Below are 12474 nucleotides of genomic sequence, written 5' to 3' on the forward strand. Positions count from 1 at the left end.
ACCAAAATTGCAGTATCACACGGCACTAACATCCAGTAAACAATGAAAGACTGTCAGGTTAACAGAAGACTTGAGACACTACAGCTTGTTAATTCCCCCTTTGTGACAAAGAAGTATGAATAGGCAGGTGTGAATATGGTGGATTTTCCTCCAGTTTTAATGCAGTCAAGTCATTTGCCTTCATGTACCAAACTGATATTCCACTGTGTATTTCATTCAGGGCTGAATGGGTTCATAGCGCACCATAGTGTTGTTAAAAATAGCATGTTGGCTTGTAAGTAGACGGACAGAAGCCTCCCAGATTCTTCTGGCTCTTTGAGATGCACAGGGAGAGGAGAAGGGGGTTTACACACAGCACTCAGTGCATAGGGCAACTGTTACATGGGAGGGTCTTCCTGTTGGATTCCATTCCAGTGCTACTTCCGCTATAAATAGATATTCTAGTGCTTTCGTAAAACATTCTGGAGGCATGAGGTATGGGGCTTGAGTCTGAAGGGAGGGTTCTGTTGATAAGGGGTGGTGTCAGTGGGTATAAAAGCTCTCAGCTGAGAGGCAGACAGCACATTAAGAAAACACTTCCAGAGAGGCCAAGGGGCTCTTGATCTGCACACAGCAACACTCCTCTAAAGCTTAGAAGAAATTCCCAGATCATCATGGCTGAGAGACGTATTCCTTTCACCTTGGTCCGCACTCCGAGCTGGGACCCATTTCGTGACTGGCACCAGAGCAGCCGTATCTTTGACCAGACCTTCGGTATGCCCGCCCTGCCCGAGGACATCGCTGCATTCCCCAGCACCCACTGGCCGGGGTACCTGAGGCCATCCATCCTGGCTCCAGAACTAATGACACCGCATGCTCCCTTGATGTATCCAACCCACATGATGGCTCAGCAGGCTCAGGCTCGGGCCCTGTCCCGCCAGCTGAGCAGCGGCATTTCCGAGATTAAGCAGACTCAAGACAGCTGGAAGGTATCGCTGGATGTGAACCACTTCTCACCTGAGGACTTGATGGTGAAGACAAAAGATGGCGTGGTGGAAATCTCGGGTGAGCGCTTATTTGATTTCTGTCGCTCTCCTTATTGAATGATTGAAAGGTCATAGTGTTTTATGTCCTGAAACCTAAGGTGTCATTTTCCTGTCAGATGTTCCTTGAGTGACACACTTTAGACAGCTGTACTGGTTGATATGCACACTGTCTCACTTTAGTGTTCTTAAGTGCCTCTTTCTCTTCTGTAAAACAAAAACTGATAGAACTGAACAAAGCATGAGGTGGTTACATAGTTACATAACATATTGAGACAATAGAGTAATGTGTTCAGGGACTTGGGAGGGTCAGGGGGTTTTGACTCTAAGCCCACTGGACGCAACCCAAGACACAGTTCAAAATGTGGGAGTTGACTTTTAAAGACGCTCAGGCATGAAAACAATGTTAAAACAGCCTCACTGTCCATCCAGGACGGGCAGGAGCAAAGCAGACCTGAAGAAAGTGTGGAACTGATCAGATAGCAGCTTAGTTCTCTGAAGCCCTAGGCTCTCTTTTCTCTGAGTGAATCTCAGCCTCACTGCCTGCTATTTCACAAAGGATTCAATTCTCAGAGCTGGGGATTTAGCTGCAGCTTACCCAGTATGTCCACTACTTTAAAAGGACTGCTGGATCTTGTCCAGGTCCAGTGTTCAGTCCCTGACTGTACCCAACATCTCCCGGCTCAGAGACTGGACCTCATCAGAAACACCAAGATAAACAAAGCACGAAATTCAATCCAAGTGGAATTTGCCACCCCATGTTCCACCCCATATATCACCAGTGACCCAGGATGATATTTTAAACACAACAGTGTAATGAAGAGTTTTGTAAACACACCAAAGTGCGACCTCTACGCAGCTGTCGGTCAAAACTAATGACTCTTCGTTTAGCTGTTGGAAAAGTGTGTGTTACACAATCAATTTGGTCCAGTTGAAAAGCGGACAGCTCTCTCTGGCCCGCAACCTTTATCGGTTCGTTGTCACAACAAACATATTACTGTATTCAGAGGCAGAATGAAGGGCTGCATTTCAACTTCATAGCAGGGCATCTGAGATACAAGAGGCTGATTAAGTCTGATGAGGTGTGGTTCAGTAGCACTGAACTGCATGAGTTTTAGAGTTAACCTAACATATATGCAAATTAAAACTCTCTGAAAAAATCTTTTATGAAACATTTTAGAAATCTATGAATACATGTATGTATATCCTTAGTGCTTTACAGCGTTTCTTGATTGCTGTCATGCAGCAGACAACTCAAACAAGCCTAACAGAGGCACTGACGGTCAAAGTGACACATTTTGTTTATGCCTCCAAAAGCTAATTTTGCCTTCAAAACAACACAATTTGCAAACAAGTATATGAGCTTTTCTAATCAATCATGGCCCGCCAGCTGAGCAGCGGACAACAAAATACAAAATGCAGCGCTTAGTGGGATCCAGAATCAAAAATGCTTTGATGCAAACTGGCTGAAAACTGAAATACTGTACATGTTACAGAAAATACATATATTCAAAATGAATACAGTAAACCAAAATAAAATCTATTACAGTATAAGAAACAGCCACTATTGATACTCAGTCCCTTCTGTCTTGACGAGTTGGCCACAAGGCTTCATCCACATCAGACTCAAAATTCTTTCTTACAATACACAGAGGAAAAAAATCTTCTTTCATGCCGTATCCAACCTTGACATTCCTTCTCACCTATTTCTTGGGCTGCAGCAGTCATTGCATTCAGAAAGGGTATCTGCTCATAGGGATGGTGATAATAAACTCCTCTAACGGATTCAAAAATGGGGCACATGCTAGGAGGAACTGCATCATTATATGTGGGTGTATTGTAAACCACTCATTGGTGGAATGCCACATTATCCCAGATAATGGCAAAGAGGGGCATGACAGTCCTCAACAGCCCTCTCTCTACTCAGGCTGGATCAGCCTCTCATGAAGTGTATTCAGGAATGTCATGAGTCGTTCGGTGTTGGATGGGTGAATGGTGGGGATATAGCATAGGACACCATCATTGGAGATGGCAGCACACGTGGGTATGTTGGCACCCCTCTGTCCTGGAACTGTGAAAGTGGCCCTGTATCCAGTGAGGGTTGAGGTTCCTGATCTGCAATCACTGCTACCCTGATTTGTGTGACAATTGTCCCTCTTCCATCAGAGAACGGCAGTTCTATAAAGAATACATGTAATGGGATTGAGGAAACAATTACATGAAGTATATTGCTGAAGATATTACTGCACAGCAACATTACAGTGTACAGAGTACAACCGGTTTAGGTTGTACTCTTTGTCCAGCCTCTTTAAGTGAAAATCCATGAATGCCTTTCCAACTACACCTCTACCTCACACACAGACGTGTCTTCCTTGGACCCCTCTACCTGTTACTCTCACTCTCATCTGCCTTAGACCTCCTCCATCCATGCTAGTAAAGAACAACACAGGTGTGCACCTTTGAAGGCCTGCAGACAGGAAATAAACTAAACCAACTCAGAAAAAACCCCTCAACAACCATTCATCTCCAGGTTTAGTTTTCACAGCCAAATTTTAAAAATAGAAACAGAATGCTTATTATTAACTTTCAGAGGTGATGGTAGATGCCTGTAGTCTTTGCGCTAAGCATAAGAGCAATCTCTGGATATCCAGTAGTGGATCACATAAATAAATGCTTTGAAAAAGCACAAAGTCCAAATCAGATTATGGCTGGACTCTATAAAAGTAACTGTGCACCATAGTGAAAACAGGTGTTCTGTACCAGTCAGTCATCAAGGCAAACCAGCACTCAGAGTAACGGCTCCCAGAAAATTCCAAAAAAGGTGATGCAGTTCTTGTAAATAATACACCTAAGGTGATGCAGCAGATCCTGTTCATGAGGTGAGCAATATAGGTAACCTTCACATAATAAGAGGAGGTAAGAAATACAATCCCAAACAATTGTCAATTTATTATTTTCATTAGGTGCTAAAGTAGAGTGCATAAATTAAGGCTTAGATTAGTGGAATGAAGTCTGTATGCACTGTTCCACCCAACAGGTTTATTTTACTATGGTAAACAAGATGTCTTCTTGCACAGCTGGCTCTTCATATCTTTGCACTGCTCCTTATAGCAAATGTATCTTTCAGTCTAGCTTAAAGTATATTGTCTGTGTCCACAGGTAAGCACGAGGAGAGGAAAGATGAGCATGGTTTTGTGTCCAGAAGTTTCACCAGGAAGTACACGTGAGTTTGTCTTTACTTGAGAAAAAATAGAAAGGAATCTTGATGTACTCTTGATCACTTCCTGCCATTAATCAAACTAATTTAAGGAAGATGTCTAAAATCGTGACTCTGATACTGTCAGTCTCTTTAGTTCATGGGCTGATCTGTTCTGGCTGGCGGGCTGCTGATAGCTAAATTTCATGCTCTGAAAAGTAGCAGCAGCCTTCAAGCGGTTCATCCCTTCTTGAGTCTTGGTAGACTTTAGCTTCATAGGGCTCTGCTGCCATCCAGGGGCCATAGAGTAACACACACTAAGCTGCTACTGAACTTTACTCGTTTTACTAAACGCTTTGGTCCTGTTAGTTTTTGACTAAATTGTAGCACTGATATCCTTTTCTCACTGAGAAGCAAGGTTTTATTGTTTTCTTTTCTTCTGATTTCTGACCTACTGACCTTCTACCTAATTGTGCCGTATTCCTCCCTCGCAGCCTCCCCCCTTCAGCTGATGTTGAGAAGGTGACATCTGCCCTTTCTCCTGAAGGCGTGCTGACTGTGGAGGCTCCTTTGATCAAACTGGCCATTGAGCACTCAGAAACCACGATACCCGTCAATGTCGAAAGCAACGGCGGTGTGGTGAAGAAGTAGTAAGAAAATGGGCACCATTTCCTTCCAACCTGTCCTCCTCCACATACACACATTCAAATAGATGTGTGTGTGGGAGGAGGAGGAAAAGGACGGGGGATATTCCGCTTGTAGTGAGGAAAAGAATCAGCTTACCGCTCTTCATAAACCGAGCTTGTTCACATGCCAAGCAGAGGAGAGCGAAGGATTGCCCTAGCTCTTCCCTCTCAACTCCATCTCTGGTAATGAGCCTACCCCAGCAGAGCACACTGTGTAAACATATCTGCACCAGTGCCATGTGCGTGCTCTTTCTGCTGTAATTACACTCTTCATCTGAATACGCAGCTTAGCCCAGCTCCCAGCTTCTTGTTTCTTTTTCTTCCTGACTGACACACACACACACACACACACACACAGTGCTTTATGCTGCCTCTTCAAACATCAAATCAGAATGGAATAGCAGCAAATGTGACAATTATTGGAGGCAGAATCCCAGGAACTGTCCTGGGATTCTGCCTCCAATAATGCACATACTAATCCACATACACACCAAAGCTTTGAGTAAAGAAAGAGGACTGTTTGTGATCTTGCTGTTGTGTGGACTGAAACAGACTGATTTAAGCCATGCAAACAGGAAATAAAAAACACCCAACATATAGAGTCTCTGCTGTTCATTTGTGTTTGATTGAGTTTTTGTTGCTGTTGTGATACCTGATCCCAAACTGTTCATCCTGTGGTCACCAGTAAATGGTAAATGGCCTGTATTTGTATAGCGCTTTACTTAGTCTCTAAGGACCACAAAGCACTTTACACTACATTGAGTCATTCACCCATTTACACACACATTCACACACTGGTGATGGCAAGCTACATTGTAGCCACAGCTGCCCTACAAAGGACTGTAACAATTTGATATTTAACAATAACGCCCCCATGTGACCGTCTGATCCCTCCACACAGTAACACAGTGGACCAGGTTTCATTAAAATTGTAACACATTTTAAGTGAATAAAACATTACTTCAGCTTTTTTTGTAGAGTACCCCCCATTAGGTCAGTCACTGAAAGATTTAAATTGATAAGGACTTAGTATATTATTCATAATCTGCAGATTGTGACGGTATATAAAGTTATTTTCTTTTTTTTAAATGAATCACAGTAAAGTGAACTTCAGCAGATAGCACCCATATGCCCATATGTATGGAGTCAGAGTAAAAGTGATGTTGCTGTGACCTAGGTGTTATATTTACAGAGAAACGTAGCCATCTTTTCAGCTGTGCACCTGCACTGAAATGTGTCATAATTCCCAAATTGCATAATTCCATCATACAAAAGTCTCTAATGAATAATTTATTGCCAAATGGATATATAATTGATGGATTTTTGCTCTGTTCTGTTGACTGAACAAGGTCATTTATAACCATTGCACCAGGCTTGTATCCTGCAGTGAAATGAAAATTTACAGAGCCCGCTGAAGTCAAAAAGGCAGTCAGTATAATTTATGAATCTATAGCGGTGGCTGTGAAAGTGCTAATATGCAAATTGTTTCAATCATCTGGCACTATCATGAGGTCAAACTTTCAATTAGGGCCAAAATGTACCTATTTTTTAAACTGTACAGATCAAACCAATCAAACTCATTACATCCTCAAAAACCTGATCATGTGCTGCTAACTTAGTATCTGAGACACAGACAAGAATATGGGCATGAAGCTGCATCCACACAGGAAGAAATTCATGTAACGTGCTGACCAGAGACCATTGAAAACACTGGTAATGTGAAGTAGACGGGACCTAGATACATTTTATTTAGCTTCATAGGCTAATTGCTTACATATAAGTAAAACTTGGCCAACAGAAATGGAAACCAGAACGTATCCCATAGCCCGTAAGTATTTGGACGTTGGCACAGTTGTATTTTTACCCCTGTAGATCACCACTGTGGTGTTTTAAATCAATCAAGATGTGATTGAACTGCAGACTTTTAGCTAGCTTTAATAAAAATAAAAAAAAATGAATGAATAAACTGTAAATATTAATATGGACCTGAATATATTTATAGTGTTTAAATCATAGTATTTGGTGATTGTGATCATGCCATAGTTAACTTTAAAAAATAGATTTTCTTTGACTGCTACAAACAGATTAGTACAGCCACTTCACAGCAAGAAGATTATGATCAGAAACCTCCTGAAACGCTTATTCACTTCTTAAACACTGACAGACAAGCAGTTTATATCTGGTCCCAGAATAGTTTTTGAACAGCTGTGCAAAACCCCACAAATATTAATTATATTACATCAATTAATGTGTACTGAATTGACTTTAAGGTTAGTTTGCAGCATAAAATAACCTCAATTTAAATATTTACAATTTATATAGAATTTAATTTACTGATACATCACATTTCATCACAATTTTGAGGGTCTCTGATTTGCATCCGTTGTTCTTATATCTCCTTTCACGTGACATTGCCATATATGATGTGATTTGGGGTGAGACACCTTCAGCAAAACCAGTGAGGAAAGTGTCCAAATATGTGATAGAGAAGATTTAAATCACACTACATCTTAAGGGTGTAGACTTGGACATTATCTAAACAGGAAAATGGACACAGTAAGGATTTTGGTAGTGGAAGCAGCCCATCAACGAACACTTTTCCAGTCTTACATGCAGTTGTGCTAATGTTCATCTCTTTCCACTTAACTGTGAGTCAATGCAGAGTGAATGGAAAGCTGCAGCACTACAACTAGTGATGTACGGAGTATCTAGCGGTTTTCATCACTTCTTTTTCTTCCTCCCTGTCACCTTCCAGTCATCCATGTTGTATGCAAACTCACTAATGCACATACTAACCCTACTCTTAACTCCAAAGCTGCAGGGAATATCTATTTATAGAACGCTGTGCTATGCACTAAGCCTCCAGCGTGCTGTATAGTTACACAGATTTGACATCAGACATGAACTGATGTTTCTTTTTCCTATGCTATGGACACCTGCTTATCAGCTGTCTTAATCTTGTAAACTATTTCTATTTATGTTTTCTATATATTTGCATATATCCTCTTTGTATGCAGCAACATATGTCTTTGCATCTGCTACACAATGTTCTTCATTCATGAAACCCAACACTGACTTGAGATGAGGCACTGCTCTCCAACCCACTCAGTATTGCAACTTTTCCCCTTCCCTGATTCACCATTTCCTTCCATTTTAAAAAAGGCTGAAATTATTCATGCCAATCCCCATCAATCCAGGAGCTATCAGTTTTTCAACCAGGATAGTGCCCTATGCGAGGATATGAAGAGCTGTTAGCTTCAGGGCCGCTGACTGGACTGACAGGCTGAAGAGGGGACAGAGATGTTATTATATAATGTGTATGACACACATACTGTAAACATATTCAGTGGAGAATCTGTGCAACAAATATTACCAGAACTGTATTTCTGAATACTAACATAGTTTCTGTTAAATGCAGATGCTAGCTCTCTGTAAGCCTTCCGCTCCGATAATTAATCTCACCTTATTTGTCCTGACTCCTTCCCCTCACCTCCAACCCAGTCACAGCAGATGGCTCTTCCCCCCTAAGCCTGGTTCTAGTTCTAGGTTTCTTCCTGTTGGAAGGGAGTTTTACTTTTCCACTGTAGCCAAGTACTTGCTTATATGGGGTCATCTGATTGTTGGGTTTTTCTTTGTAGTATTATAGGGTCTATTACAAAGTGTCTTGAAGTAATTGTTCTTGTGATTTGGGGCTATATAAATAAAACTGAGATGAGGTGAAATGACCATGTTTGAGGTGCAGCACCCTATTTGTGACCATTTTCACCCAGTGACATCCAGCAATTCCTGTAGACAATAGCATAAAGTCAGCATAAAGTGTAGAATTGAATCTAAGCAGCTTCATCAACTTAAACAAAAAAATATTGTCTGCTACCTTTGATCTAACTGGCCACAAGTATCACAGCCTGCTCTGTACCAGTTCAGCATAGGGCATTGAACTGCCTTGTACTATATTTTCATGCAACTTTTGAATACAACACAAGATTAGTATACTTTGATTGCAGGCTGTTTCACAAAAACATAACTTAAGATAATGTTACATTTATGCTCACTTCTCTTCTGAAACTCAACTTTATTTTGATGTGTAGCATGAACCCCTCCCAGGAATGAGAAGGAAAAGTGGAAGCATTTAGGTTTGGGATGTCATTTTCTTTTTACTAAGGAAGTATGTTCAGGCAGTTACTAGAAGTCTGACTGTCAGACTGCGACACAGTCAAAATGAACTGATTCTGCTGTTTATTGAGGTTTATCTTGCGCACATTGCTTGAGTGCTGTCTGCTATATTGGATGTGATACAGAACTGGGAAAAATTTGTATCCCCACCTGTGGTTCTTGGATGTTATTTTGCTGGGTGAAATTGGTTAAAAAGTTGAAGAAGGTGCTGAACCAAAAAACTTCCTAGTGTCCCTAGTAATTGCTTTAGTTGTAGATTTCCATGCATGACTGTAGCTTTTCATGGTTCCTGCAAATACTCTCCAATTACTAGTCCAGCTGTAATAAAACCTGAAAAACTGCAACGCAAACTAGAAATGGAAAAAGTTTGCTTTCTAAATAAAAATAAAAATGTAGCTGGAAGGTGTTCGTAATTAAGTCCATCACTTCTATGACCATATAAATATGATTGCAACCAAAGCAATCACAAGGAGGCTTTGCCAACCAGTTGGAGAAGGCACTAGTTGTTAGAGGTGGTTACCAAGCATCACTGTTGCTGTTGTCTGTAGTGTCTGTAGCCATTTGGAGCCATCAGCCAGTGGCATGTCTAGAAAATTTTTGTTGGGGGAGCCAGGTAGGGGCACAGACTTGGAGAAGGGTGGCAGATGTAATTGGCAGATAATGTTAAAAACAATTCTACCAACCGTTAACCATAATTCAATAACCCTATAAACCTAATAACCGAATGCACTTTTAACTCTTATTAGAATGAGACTTTAACCACTACGGTGCAAAGTTTTTAGATACTGTGTTGATAAAGTACAAGAGATACAATCAGTGCTCTGTCAGTGTTTACTCAGCATTCAAGGACATCAATATTTGCATAGTATTTTTACTGACATGTAGTGCACATATGTTTTGGGCAAAAACATTTTTGAATATTAAAATACAAACATTTTTAACATACAACTGGCAAATTAGCCAATGCAAAACTTTATCTGCCTATTAAAAAAAGAAGATAATCTTCTCACAAACTGGTGTTTGATTTTGAAACAGGAAAAAAGTGGGGAAACAAATGAAAAGCAAGTAAATACTTTCTATGCTGCCTTACAACACTGGCTGATGATGAAATACAGTTAGCTGGCATGGTGACACTGCCAGTATTAACCTGCAGGGCTGGACTGGGACAAAAAATTGGGCATTTTCACTACAGACCGGCCCACCAGGTATTAAAGCCATAAAGCCTTTGAATGAAAACAAATGCTGTGGTGACAGTGATGTACACTTGTTGTCTTTTTGGTATATGTATGATTTCTATACATTTTACATCAGATAAAAACTTTGTTCGCAAGATTCAGATAATTATTTAAAAAAAGCTAGATATTTTAAATGAGAATAAGAAAGAAAAGTATTTCTTTGTGCCCCCCTCTCCCTGTTAATGGCCTACCTGGCCCCCTGGCAACACTTTGCTAGATCCGCCCCTGCACAGCTATCAGCTGTCAGCTACATAAAAAAAAGGATCCTGGTGTTATTTGTCTCTCAGAAACAGTTCATAACTTCCCTTCAACTCATTCATGTCACCTAAAAGGTAAACCTGTTTCTCCATCACCTGTTCAGCTCTGATGATTCAGTAAGGACATCTCCTGGTTTCATCTTCATGTTTCCCTCTCACCACATATCCAAACCGACATCATGACCAGCAGCTTTACAGCTGTGGCTCCAGCAAACATCAGCTGATACTAGAAATTAATATCAAATAAATTCTAACAACAGCTGATCAAGCTTAAACGTGCTGCTGTTGTTTAGCGTGACATCCGCTGGTTTCCTGTTTCTGGCGCAAAGTGGTCAATAAACAAACAAGAGAGAAAAGCCGATCAGCTGATCATTGATCAGTTTCATGATTGAAGTAGCAAGAGAAGAGGGAGAGTGAGAGAAGAGGCAGCTGTGCAGCGTAAAGACAGAATAACTCCAGCTTTGTGTCTTTTTCCATTCTAGCTAAAGTCCGGGACAGACTGTGTCTCTTCTCAGCTCAATACCAAAAGCATAATAATTTCTCTGAATGAGGGACCATTCCATTTTTAAGGAGCCGTTTGCAACTCTACTAACTAACCTTATGAATAAAATAAAGTTCACTATCAGTAACATCATAGCAACCGAACAGCTGTATATTAACTCTGTCATGCTAGCTCACGCAGTACGAGTTATTGTAACTGACTGTAAAAAGTCAGCACAAGGAAAATAAACTCCAGATAGACTGCAGGTCATAACTTCTTACCTGAAGTTCAGCTCACCTGATACTCGGACCAGCGGCTGCCTCGGGTCTCTGCTCCTCCTGCCTCCCCTTCCCTCATCCACCTGTTGCCTCTGAGGAAGCTCCGCCATAGCCACCACCAAACAACTGAGTCATTTTTACAAATCGGCCAGCATCTGGCCAATCCACCACCTCTCATTGTTCATGCCGTTACAAAAAAAATAAATAAATAAGTCATCAGGCCACCGTGCAAATGACCGATGGCTAGTCCAGCTATGTTAACTTGTTAATCTTTCGCCGAAAAAATGTTTTCTGCGGTGCTGTCTTTCGTGCTTGGCTCTCCTACCTTTGCTAACATGATGCTCATAGTGCAGAAGCCGGTGCTGCATTCACTTACCCTCGGATATCTGGGCTTCACCGTGAAACCATAATCGTACATTTGATATTTCATTAAATTTTATCGTTTTAGCTTCGGGGTGGCACCTAGGGTGGCCAGTCTGGTTGGGGGGGGGTGGCCTGTGCCCCCCCAGGCCACCCCGCTGGACACGCCATTGCCATCAGCCTCCAGGAACCACACACATCTGGTTAAAGAATATTCATTTTTTCAGTGGTTGCTAGATAATCATGTGATCAGTCATTGATCCTACATTGTCACCATGACTGCATGAAAACATTAACATGATGTGGTTAGTGGTCCATTCTGGTACATTTTAAGCCCTGGTTAGAGCCATCCTTTATAACAAAAAAAAAGCCTGTTACTGTTAGAAGTGCTGCTAACTATGCTAAAATGTAAATGCTAAGCACATGAGTTTACTATTTTAATATTGTTAGTGTGTGAATATTATTTTAGTAGTAATACAGCTGGATATCATACAGTGGGTAGAATATTTAGAGAAAATAAAGTTTAAACTGGACAAGAAAAAAAAAGACAAGCACCAATAGGTCACTGGCAGAATCTTTACTGTAGCTTACCAAAACTATAAGACATCAGCTTCATACAACCTACACTAAAAAGGCTGATGACGATAACTCAGTCAGTTATCATCATCACAGATGTGGCCTAATACAATGAGTTCATTATTAAGGCGTACACACTGATATGTTTTTATAATAGACATATGGACCAAAGTCCAACATTGATAAGATACAATCAAGAGTAGCACCCAT

The 12474-nt window shown here is 41.0% G+C and overlaps 1 protein-coding gene across 1 annotated transcript; it reads left to right on the forward strand.

Moving 5' to 3' along the window:
- Positions 1 to 539: 539 nt before the first annotated feature.
- hspb1 (heat shock protein family B (small) member 1) lies at positions 540 to 5501 on the forward strand. Its single transcript, XM_085174859.1, has 3 exons — positions 540 to 1044; positions 4182 to 4245; positions 4713 to 5501. The coding sequence occupies exons 1-3, from the start codon at positions 654 to 656 to the stop codon at positions 4867 to 4869; spliced, it is 612 nt and encodes a 203-aa protein (XP_085030985.1). The 5' UTR covers positions 540 to 653; the 3' UTR covers positions 4870 to 5501.
- The last annotated feature ends 6973 nt before the right edge of the window (positions 5502 to 12474 follow it).

Source organism: Neolamprologus multifasciatus, chromosome 10 (assembly GCF_963576455.1).
Source record: "Neolamprologus multifasciatus chromosome 10, fNeoMul1.2, whole genome shotgun sequence".
In the NCBI taxonomy this organism is placed as follows: domain Eukaryota; kingdom Metazoa; phylum Chordata; class Actinopteri; order Cichliformes; family Cichlidae; genus Neolamprologus; species Neolamprologus multifasciatus.